This window comes from Trachypithecus francoisi, unplaced genomic scaffold (assembly GCF_009764315.1).
Source record: "Trachypithecus francoisi isolate TF-2019V2 unplaced genomic scaffold, Tfra_2.0 Lachesis_group13, whole genome shotgun sequence".
NCBI classification, from domain to species: Eukaryota; Metazoa; Chordata; class Mammalia; order Primates; family Cercopithecidae; genus Trachypithecus; species Trachypithecus francoisi.
Genome location: NW_022681458.1, coordinates 103,057,465 through 103,070,032, shown reverse-complemented (window position 1 = coordinate 103,070,032; position 12,568 = coordinate 103,057,465). Strand labels below are relative to the sequence as shown.

At 35.7% G+C, this 12,568-nt stretch overlaps 1 protein-coding gene across 1 annotated transcript in view; it reads right to left on the bottom strand.

The window, feature by feature from the left end:
- The window catches only part of LRP1B (LDL receptor related protein 1B), a 303,637-nt gene that overhangs the window by 97,080 nt on the left and 193,989 nt on the right, over positions 1–12,568 (bottom strand). The window contains exons 28-30 of the mRNA XM_033229413.1: positions 6,704–6,820; positions 4,897–5,070; positions 2,894–3,019 (exon numbers count right to left, since the gene is read on the bottom strand). Coding sequence (XP_033085304.1) covers positions 2,894–3,019; positions 4,897–5,070; positions 6,704–6,820 — 417 coding nt within the window. The remainder of the gene's footprint in view (positions 1–2,893; positions 3,020–4,896; positions 5,071–6,703; positions 6,821–12,568) is intronic.

Sequence of the window (12,568 nt, the reverse complement as noted above, 5' to 3'; positions counted from 1 at the left end):
ATAAACATACATAGAATTATGCTTTCCTCATAGGTTTTCAAAATATTTAGTATTATTTCTACCGTCAGTGATAGTAATATGAGTCGTATTTGTTGTTAGTTCTATGTTGTACAGAATAAACTGAGACCAAGGGAAGCAGGTATACAGTCCAAGCACAACAAAGTCATTTAAGTGGTAGACCTTGGCCTACTCTAACACTTCATCTCAGCCCTACATTAGGTCATGTTCTTGCAGGGTATTCATAGAATTTAGTTTGTTGGATACATAATTTGGACCAAACAAAGAGGAGAAAGGAGGAGGATTGCATAGAAGAGGTTGTGGAAACATGGGATTACACAGAAGAGGATTACATAGAAGAGGAAAGGAAAACCAACAAAAACTGAACTTGACTCTAAATAATACTTGTAACATCAAAGCCAATGTCAAAGTCCCTTGGTAGAACTATTAGTTTATTTCTGTGCATTATACTAATCTCTCTCCTAATTGCCTCTCTCACCCAAATTTTCTAAGTAGACACAGTACACAAGAGGCACCTGTGAGGGCAATGGGTAAGAGATTATGTGGGACTACTGAAGGTATGACATTTCTACAGAAAAGTTGTTCACAGTTAAAGGATCTGTTTCTGAGAAGTTAAGTGGAATAGATACCTTTGAAGAGTCTTCCTCTGTGATGCAGTCAGAACAGCATTGGAGAAAGTGGTACTAACAATGTTTGGAAATGTTCACTGGATGCTCTTATTCTCCCATCACAGTTGAGATAACGCTACTCTGATTGGGAGAATAGATAGAGGGAAGGGAGCATCCTAGTGCCATGACGGCATCCCTTTTCAATAATTGGCACCAAAGTGCCCGCCCAAAATACCAATCATGATTCACACTTAGCTTTCTGTTACGAACTTTGCAACCTTATTACCCAAAACAGGGCTTCACACTTCTACACACTAACTAAAATGAATGACTCATTATTTTCTTTACCCACCATGTTTTCATACTTCTCAGACAGCTTTTCTGTCTCAGTGTCCTCCTCCCTCCTTCCCATTTAATCTAAATCCAATCTGGCTTTGCAGACTTTGTTTAAACGTCATATCCTATAGGAAATTCTGACTGATCCCCTATTTGAATAATAATCTGAATCCTCGTAATAGTTTTAACTCTGTCTCTTCTGTGACTTGTGTCACTGTCCACATAAATATCTATTTATTGATGCTTATGTTATTCATCAATTCATCTTTTCCACCCCTTCAGCTTTGCATATCAAATGCTTAAATAATATACATTAAATGAAAGTACTATAATAGTTTTAGACAGAGTGCCTTATAAACGTCAGAAGTCTTCAAATTGGATGTAACTTTCAGCAGAGAACAAAGAGAAAAATCATGCAGAGGTGGAGATGCTGACTGAGGGTAAGGACCCAGAGCCCATATGAGGAGTGCATTCTAGCAGAGGGAAATACAATAGGTAACAAACCCTGCCCTGAATAATGTCTGTATCTCATTGGAAAATGTTTGCTGTGATCCTCCAGTGATTTTGGAGTACTGCAATTTTTTTTTTTCCTTTTTGTGGAGAATGGGTACTTGCTATGTTGCCCAGGTAGGTCTTGAACCCCTGGGATCAAGCTGTCCTCTGGTCTCTGCCTCCCTAAGTGCTGTGATTACAGGTGCAAGCCACCACGCCTTTGTATCTGTGACATAAAATTTAGTATGTGTGGCCAGGCGTGGTGGTTCATGCCTGTAATCCCAGCACTTTGGGAGGCTTAGGCAGGCGAATCACCTGAGGTCAGGAGTTCGAGATCAGGCTGGCCAACATGGCAAAACCCCATCTCTACTAAAAATACACACACAAAATAAAATCATCCAGGCATAGTGACACACACCTTTAGTCCCAGCTACTCGGGAGGCTGAGGCAGGAGAATTGCTTGAACTCAGGAGGTGGAGGTTGCAGTGAGCCGAAATCATGCCACTGCACTCCAGCCTGGTGACAGCAAGACTCCGTCTCAGTAAGAATGAATGAATAAATAAATACAATAATTTTTTAAAGTATTATGTGTGGATTTTATCTTTTAGTAACAATATTTTTTCCATTATACCTAATGTCTTGAATATGAGGAAACTTATTTATTGTTAGTCCAGCTGGATATTCAAGAGACATATTTTCTGTCCCTGTGCTATCACACTGTTTTGTGTGTTATTTTTTTTTTTGGTTATTTAATATTTAGTATCTGAAGTAATGTTTCAATTTTTATTGATTATTCCAGCTTCTAGCTTCTGAAATACAAACTGCATGGATGAAGAAATCTTATCAGTTTTGTTTCTAAGTTAGTTTTTAGTTTTTGCATTAGTGTTATGCCTTCTTCATAGGCCCTCAAAATACTTGTTATTAGTATTCTTTGTGGTAATAGCAGAAGCAGTAGTAATAGTAGTAGTAGTATTGTAAGTCCCATTTTATACAGAAGAAACTGAAATTTGGTTTCTAAATTCTCAATTTCTAAGTTAGTGCTTGGCACACAAGAGGTAATCAATAGAAACGTATTGAATAAATAAATGGATTTTTGGGCTGAGTTGACACCCATAGCAGAATGTTCTCAAAAAATATTATTGTCTTATCTAATAGAAGAGTTATAAAAAAATTTCTTTTGGGTCCATGAGTGACTTCAAAGTTCTTGATCTGTTGTTAAATGCCTGTAAGTGTTCAATGCTGTTTTGTGAACAAATGCAGAATGAATTGTTTGAAAGTCTTCTCCAGAGAAAAGAACAGTTTACACAGGCATTCAAGAACTGCTGCTATCAAGGTAGCTAGATTGCTGATGAAACAGATCATTTCACCCCGTTTCACTAGTTGTGAAATTTTATGATGAGCATTAATTCATTATTTACAGAATAATAAAGTATACCTACCTAACAGGCTGTCATCATTGCAAGTGCCATTAATCAAATATTTTCCTTCCGGACACACACAAGTGGCCCCAGAAGGATTCAGCAAGCAGAGGAATTCACATGCTAAATCCGAGCATGGATTGGGTACTGGTTAAACAAACGAAAACAACACAATGTGTAAATAGAGATACAATAGACTTCAAAAGCATAAAATTAAATAAGGGGAAATGATTAATTAGCAATGTTGAAAAGTAATCACATCAAATTTCCACTGGGAGTATCTTACTCAATATCATCATTCATCTTTATAGGTGAAGAAAAATTACTACCCAATGCTCATCATTAATAGTAAGTTTGCCTTATTTATATTTTCCAAAGAGAGAATAAATTATTCAGATCTATACTTTGTTACTTTTGCTTCTGACTAATTGCTTTTGGCATAAGAGTTGGTCTTAGAACCTGAAGTACCATTGGGGCTGTGCTGGAAAGTAAAGCCAATGGAAGTTTTGGGGGGATCTAGCCTTCATTTTAACAGCTTATTTCACAGAGCTGTTCTAACAGACAAAAACAATGCCCCCCTTGTATTTATTAATACAAAGGATTAAAATGCATATGTACCTTGTCAGTTCAAGGTACAGATGAAAAATAAGACTTTTTTTTTTTTGAAAAAAAATGTCTAAAATGGCTTCCTTTCCATCAAGTGGGAGTTTGTGTGCACGTGTAAATGTGTGCCATACTTATTTGTGTTTAAATTTTTATCCAATCGACATCCTTTGCAGTCATAACTGATTTTTGACCTTTCCTAGAGATTATTTCACCAGAATTAAAAAGGAATGGCACCCAGGTAGCTGAGTGGGTGACTATGAGAGTGGCTTGTTTTCTGTAAGAACCACTACTCAAATGCCTATTATATTCAAGACAGGATTTTATTTGTTTACTTTTTATGAATGTAGTAATATTCAACTATGAATATAAATTAAACAGAACCGGAGGATGAGAGAAAGTGTCCTCATATTAACCTTGGAATCTTATATGCCAAATTATTGGTAAAGAGCAGCAAGACTTTGGATAAAATTTCAGGATGATTTAGGAAACTATATTTTGTTTTATACTGTTGTGAGAACTGATTTGAATAAACACCACTTGTTCCAGATAAATGCACCAAACAAGATAAAATCCATTTCATTTGCCATAAATAGTAATTATAAATAACCCTTGAACAGCATCTTGAAGAGTGAACTGATATATAAACACAGATCGTTAGAATTTCAGCCATATTATTATTTTTCACTTTGTTCTTCAATATTTTTGACAGCTGTGTTAGAAACATATTTTCAAGAGTATTATCTTAATTACCTCAATCATTTACCCAATCCTTTCTAGGAGGGAGAGTAACAATAATAAGTCATATACAATAAATCAGAGAAAATATGCAAGTCTTGGGAAGAGTTCTTTTTGTATATATTTAACAATGGAAGGTTAATACTATAATAGTTACTTGTTGATTAGTAATAAGAGTCAAAATGGCCAACAATAAATTTCCTTACTTGGATAGTTCATCTATACACTCACAAGGTTCTATAATGAGATCACTTGGACTCGGGAAGGGGAACATCACACACTGGGGCCTATCAGGGGGAGGCGGGAGGAGGGAGGGATTGCATTGGGGAGTTATACATGATATAAACGTTATGCACATGTACCCTAGAACTTAAAGTATAATAAAAAAAAATAAATAAATAAATAAATAAAAAAAAAAAAAAGAATTTTAGAAACAGATTAACAGATTATTGTAACAAAGACAGTTTTAATTGCAAGAAAACATGGCCAAATGCTGAACATTTTCCCGGTTACAGCAGAAATATAATTATCTATATTCTGACGTTTTGGTAGTTGAAAAAGTCTAGTGACATAAAAATTAAAGTTACTTAACTTACTGAGGTTAAGACATTTACATATATTTTTTGAGAGATATAAGAAAAAAAATTACCAATATAGACAACTTCATAATATATTATACTTACAGTCTAGTTGTTTATAACGATGAGATATCAAAACACCTTTTGTTTTATCAATATTTAAAGCTAAGTACTCTACTGAACCATGGCCAAATTTTTGTACTCGAAATACACCATTTTTAGGTCCTGCTCCATATATATAATCTTCGAAGATATCGATTCTATGTGGATGTAATAAACCTGGAATTTTCAAAAGGCAGTTATGAAAGTTTTAATGTATACACTCAGACTTTAAAAACTATGTTTATCCAAGACCATATTGAAAATCTTATTACCGTTTAAACTTTCAGAATTGGAATATTTATAATATTAGCTATGACGTTCTTAGAATTATATCTTAAGTAAGGACATGCAATGTAGTAAACATGTTACTTAAAACATAAAAATACACTTCCATCATCACTTTAATCATCTTCACCATCACAAAGCATTTTCTGGGGGTTATTTGCAGACTAATCCTCTCTGCTATACAGAGAGGATATCTTATATCCAATGTTATCTGTAGTATAAAAACAGGCAGTTTACACAACTCAGTTTGTGTTCTGGATCAAATAAATAATCAAATTACATGCCCAAACGACTGGTTTATTAAGCATTCATTTGTTGATTTTTAAAGAGTAAATCCAAAAATAATATTTGACATTAGTACTGTTCATTTCAGAAATGGAATAAAGAAAACAAACAGGTAAATGAAAATCATTTGTCTGATTAGTTTGGCTAAAAATAATAGTAACCATTATTTTCACATTTTGTGACTTATTTTCAGAGATTTCATCAAATGAATAATTATTCTAACTTTTGAAACAGAAATTTATAACAAATTCAATGACAACCTTTATATTTTTACTAATTATCTAGAGGTTGTAAAGTATAAAGTATCTTTATATTCATATATTTTTCTTTGCTGTTTCATGAAATAGTAAAATGTGCACCAAAGCCAGAACAAGCTAACTTCATTGTAATTAATTATAGGGATGGGAACTTTTTTTTTTTTTTTCCATCTGAGGCCATCGATAAACACACACACACACACACTTTAGGCAAAGGCACAATAAAAATTTGATTTAGTTGTTTAACTTCCCTGTTTGTGTTATTAAAAAAAAAAACAGGAAGCAAAGCTATATTCAATAAATATATAACATGCAAATACAAAAATTTAAAGTGTATATGATGAAAAATTTGTGGTTACAAAAGAAATTGTGGGAAGCGGTTGAAGTAGGGAAAAGAAAGTGACAGAAAGGGAAGAAATTAAATTCGGCAGGAAGAACTGAGACAGCCAGGCAGAAAAAAGTATGAGGAACAGAAGGGAGCTAGAAAAACGAGACAGTTAAAAAATAGAAGCCAGGCAGATAGGTGGTCATAAAAACAGTATAGCAACAGAGGAGCACAAGTAGATTCAGCAGTCACTGGTGGTAGAGTTAAATGGTAATTTTTGATGCATTGATACAGTAACTCATTGTTTGCTTGTTATCATTGCAATTGAAATAAAAGTTTGTGTTCACAGATGCTGATCTTGACTATCAGAAGTGCTCTGCTCAGAATGCAATAGCCACGGAAGCCACAGAGTAAAATTATTTTCTGAATCAGGACAGCAATGGCCATGTTTGTTCAAGTCAAGATGAACAAACTTCTGCCCTGGCCTCTATGTTTTTCCAGTAGGAATGAAAATTTTAATTACTAGTAAGAGTTACAAGTTGAAAGGAGAAAGAATTTAAGAAAATCCAGGATGCAAAGCATCCATACTTACATCTTTGTGTTAGTATTTAACACTCTCAATAATAATTAAAAATGAAGACAAAAGCATTTCACAAACCTTGTTTGCTGCTGACAGAGACTATTGAATTAGAGCCATCATACAGAACACTGCCAATGATGGAGAGCTCAAAGTCAGCCCAATATATGCGTTCACTAAAATAATCAACAGCCAAACCTGCAAAATCAACACACACAAGACAAACAGTGCAAATAAATTTGAAATTATTCAAAATCATACTTTTGCTTCTTATTGTATAATTACAGTTGACATTTGTCTTCAAGCATCATAGAAATTACCTGGTGCCAATCATGATACTGTAGAAATTAGAAAAATTAAAGTAATTCAATCTTTATCCCAAATACATGGGTTCAGATTACATGGCATTTAGTTAACAAACTGTAGCAAAAGTCTTATTTCACATAAGAAAGTCTGCTGTAAATACCCCTTCTAGTCATATTTATGGTTTCTTAATTTTAGCTCTTCTCTAATAGACTTTCCTTTAATATTATTTTCATTTTCATCTTCATATTATATGGAGAATGAATTCATTATTTAAATCATTTATTGGACCATTATTTAAAATGAGTTAGTATAATTATTTGTATTTTTAATTCCTTCAAGAAGGTATAGTTTTCAGAATAGAAAATATATTTAATTAAAATATATTTTCACCCCTTCAGAGTTGGCCAACGGTGTTATCGATCAGACATCTGTGTGCATGCTGAAGTTAATGTGACTAAAGATTGATATTAGCCGGGTGTGGTGGCTCACGCCTGTAATCCCAGCACTTTGGGAGGCTGAGGCGGGAGGATCATGAGGTCAGGAGATTGAGACCAGCCGGTCAACATGGTGGTCGCTACTAAAAATCCAAAAGCTATCTGGGCATGGTGGCCGGCACCTGCAATCCCAGCTACCCTGGAGGCTGAGGCAGGAGAATTGCTTGAACCTGGGAGGCAGAGGTCAGCAAGCTGAGATCAGCCTGGGTAACAGAGTGAGACTCTGTCTCAAAAAGAAAAAAATGATGGTTATGGTAGGGAAGAATAAACAATAAAGTTCTTGATTAAAGTTCTAGTGATGCTTGAATTAATTTTCTCTGAGACTGCTTGTCTTTAGTTTCATTACAGGTAGATGTCAGTGAATGATAATGGACTGAAATAATATAGAGTAAAAATATTTTTTTAGTTTCATTTTTTGATTTCATGAATGTAATTGGAATCCATCCAGTGTCTTTTTGTAGGAACATCATCAACACATAGAATATCTAAGAAAGTAAACTTCCTTCAATATGGAAGAGTAATATGTCTGACTCATGAATTCTATAATAAATATTCACTGCTATAGATTATTTTTTGTGACACAGCTGCTGTCTAAATATGACATATTGCATACTTTGGAAGTACAATGCAGTTAAACACCTTAGGCAACTAAAGAGTGTTCCCAATGAGAACATTCAAGAAGCAACTGAAGTACATTTTAATGGCAATGCAACTGAATGAAAGGTACTTTTGAGTCTGTGCTAGACTTTTAGTCCTGTATAACTGTACCAAGACTTAATAATCAGAATGGAAATAACTCATATTAGAAATCATTATTGAATAATTCTTCAGTTAACTACAAATACTTAGCTCACATGTAATCAAATTAAATATTTTGTTCCTCAAGTAATGTATAGAGATGTACCATGCCTGACTGGATCCTGAAAAATAACAATTAAGCAAGTGGCCATTGTTTTACTGGTTTCTGCTCAATTATTAATTTGCTATTTGAAGTCATGTTAGAAGACACGTTTTTGCATTTTCATGTAGAATTATGAGTAATATGAACCACAAATTACACAGTTTTTTTGCTGCTGCTCCTATAGTTCAAAACAGCTGACTGAGAATGGTTAAAAACAACATAAAAACATGATTGTCTCTCCTCTACCAATGTGCTACAATAAAGAAGTAGCTAAAACAAAAATCTGTTGCCGATAAAATTAGTTTTAGACTTAAAAACATTAATATTGATAATCACAGAAAAGGAGAAAACAATGAGTATGTAATCCAATTTAATCAACAATATTGTTTTTCAGATTCAGAAGCAGTAAAAAGTTCTCAAAAATGTCACATATTGCATTATTGGTCTAGGTTTGTCTAAGACATACCCACTGTTATCAGCTCTGGCTATATTTTGTACTATTGGATGGAATTACATCTTGATAAAAATTATATAACAAAGTTTATAGATGAGTGGAATTTATACTCCAGAAATCCAAAAATCAATAATTTTGATTTTTTATTAAGCCCTTTAATAAAAGAGATAGTCTTCTAAATTAAAAAGTTAATAAAGGAATCAGCTAACTTTTCCTGTTAGAGATGAGAATCAAGTTTATATGAAAAAAGTTCATGTCTGTCTTTAAAATATCATATTTTATTTTGCTCTGTAATAAAGAACCAATAATAAAATGGAAAAAAAAAAATCAATTCTCAAGAAACTCGTTCTTATCTGAACAGGGAAAGATGAATATTTGGAACCAAGTCAGTAGGAGCACAGAAAATTTGAAATAAAATGCCGTACTTGTTTTAATGAAGTATAGAATCACAATTTGAATGGTTTATAAAAAATAAAGACATAGGCTCATTAAGTTTTAGTGACACAAGATAATGGAGCTAATTATGTAGTCATTTTCGGTATATCTCCCTTGATACCAAGACTATTTATATTTTAGGGATTTTAAAATTTCACTCTTGTCAAACTCTAAAATTTTCTAAGATCTACTAGTTCCCCTATTTCTATTGTAGGTTGGAAGAAAATGAAAAAAATATATATATTATGTGAACTGGCCATAGTATGTAACACATTGATATTTAAGAGGCAGGACTTGGAGAGAGCAAAAAATTTAAATCACTGTTTTTCAGAAATAGAGAAAAAGACTATATACATTATGTTTTAATGGAAAGCCAAAATTTGCAAGATAGTAATAACCAAGTGTGAACTGCCATATTCTTGATTTAAGAAGTTGATAAAGGGGCCAAAAATAAAAATAAAAACCTGGATACATAACATTATGTCAAATTTAATTTTTAAAAATTGTTAAAAGTATTTTCTGAGTTAAGTTAGAAACTACATTAAAGTCATGTCTTCATACACACATACACACTTATTTTTCATATATATACACATCTATTTATGACAGTGTTGGTAAACTAAATTCAAATAACAGCAAAATAATGCTAACATTCATGTTCACTTTATTTAACTAGAGACTTTACGTTGGCCAATGAATTTGCTTAATGAATCAAACAATTGTGAGTGGTGCAGGACCAGTATGTAGTTATTTATTTTCTTAGAAAGTGCTGCAATTTGAGGAAGATAGGAGACAATGTAAATACGCTTTTAAATATCAAAGAATGTAGTTTGAAATCAAACTCATGTAATACTACATACCCTCCTCACTGGATGCAAAGTTGGAAAGTATCCTTGTCTGACACAGCATTCATTAACTCTACATACTCATGGGGACCTCCCCTGTACCACACACTGCCAGGTACTATGCACAGAGCAAACAACAAAGGACTTCATGTTCCTCATACCTCAAATAATAAGAACCATTTATGACAAACCCATAGCCAATATCACACTGAATAGGCAAATGCTGGAAGAATTTCCCTTGAAAACCAGCACAGACCAAAGATGCCCTCTCTCACCACTCCTACTCCACACAGAATTGGAATTTCTGGTCAGGACATTCACGCAAGAGAAAGAAATAAAGTGTATTCAAATAGGAGGAGAGAAATTAAAAATGTCTCTGTTTGTAGATGACATGTTCCCATATCTAGAAAACCCCATCTTATCAGCTCAAAACCTTCTTAATCTGATAAGCAACTTCAGGAAAATCTTAGGATAACAAATCAATATGCAAAAATCACATCATTTCCTATACACCAAAAACAGACAACCAGAGAGACAAATCATGAATGAACTCCCATTCACAGTAGCTGCAAAGACAATAAAATACTTACTTACTTAGAAATACAGCTAACAAGGGAAGTGAAGGACCTGTTCAAGGAGAACTACAAACCACTGCTCAAGGGAACCAGAGAAAACACAAGATGAGGGGGGCAGAGCAAGATGGCCGAATAGGAACAGATCCAGTCTCCAACTCCCAGCACCAGCGACACAGAAGACCGGTGATTTCTGCATTTTCAACTGATGTACTGGGGTCATCTCACTAGGGAGTTCCAGACAATTGGTGCTGGTCAGCTACTGCAGCCCGACCAGCGAGAGCTGAAGCAGGGAGAGGCATCACCTCACCTGGGAAGTGCAAGGGGGAAGGGAGTCCCTTTTCCTAGCCAGGTGAACTGAGACACACAACATCTGGAAAATCGGGTGACCCCCACCCCAATACTGGGCTTTGAGCAAACAGGCACACCAGGAGATTGTATCCCACACCTGGCCGGGAGGGTCCTACGGCCACGGAGCCTCCCTCATTGCTAGCACAGCAGTCTGCGATCTAACCGCAAGGCAGCAGCAAGGCTGGGGGAGGGGCGCCCACCATTGCTGAGGCTTAAGTAGGTAAACAAAGCCGCCAGGAAGATTGAGCTGGGTGGAGCTCACAGCAGCTCAAGGAAACCTGCCTGTCTCTGTAGACTCCACCTCTGGGGACAGGGCACAGCTAAACAACAACAACAAAAAAATCAGCAGAAACCCTTGCAGACGCAAACGACCCTGTCTGACAGCTTTGAAGAGAGCAGTGGATCTCCCCACATGGAGGTTGAGATCTGAGAAGGGACAGACTGCCTGCTCAAGTGGGTCCCTGACCCCTGAGCAGCCTAACTGGGAGACATCCCCCACTAGGGGCAGTCTGACACCCCACACCTCACAGGGTGGAGTACACCTCTGAGAGGAAGCTTCCAAAGTAAGAATCAGACAGGTACACTCGCTGTTCAGCAATATTCTATCTTCTGCAACCTCTGCTGCTAATACCCAGGCAAACAGGGTCTGGAGTGGAGGTCAAGCAATCTCCAAGAGACCTGCAGCTGAGGGTGCTGACTGTTAGAAGGAAAACTATCAAACAGGAAGAACACCTATACCAAAACACCATCAATACATCACCATCATCAAAGACCAGAGGCAGATAAAACCACAAAGAAGGGAAAAAAGCAGGGCAGAAAAGCTGGAAATTCAAAAAATAAGAGCACATCTCCCCATGCAAGGAGCGTAGCTCATCACCAGCAACGGATCGAAGCTGATCAGAGAATGACTTTGACAAGATGAGAGAAGGCTTCAGCACATCAAACTTCTCAGAGCTAAAGGAGGAATTATGTACCCAGCGCAAAGAAACTAAACATCTTGAAAAAAGAGTGGAAGAATTGACAGCTAGAATAATTAATGCAGAGAAGGTCATAAATGAAATGACAGAGATGAAAACCATGACACGAGAAATACGTGACAAATGCACAAGCTTCAGTAACCGACTCGATCAACTGGAAGAAAGAGTATCAGCGATTGAAGATCAAATGAATGAAATGAAGCGAGAAGAGAAACCAAACGAAAAAAGAAGAAAAAGAAATGAACAAAGCCTGCAAGAAGTATGGGATTATGTAAAAAGACCAAATCTACGTCTGATTGGGGTGCCTGAAAGTGAGGGGGAAAATGGAACCAAGTTGGAAAACACTCTTCAGGATATCATCCAGGAGAATTTCCCCAACCTAGTAGGGCAGGCCAACATTCAAAGTCAGGAAATACAGAGAACGACACAAAGATACTCCTCCAGAAGAGCAACTCCAAGACACATAATTGCCAGATTCACAAAAGTTGAAATGAAGGAAAAAATCTTAAGGGCAGCCAGAGAGAAAGGTCGGGTTACCCACAAAGGGAAGCCCATCAGACTAACAGCAGATCTCTCGGCAGAAACTCTACAAGCCAGAAGAGAGTGGGGGG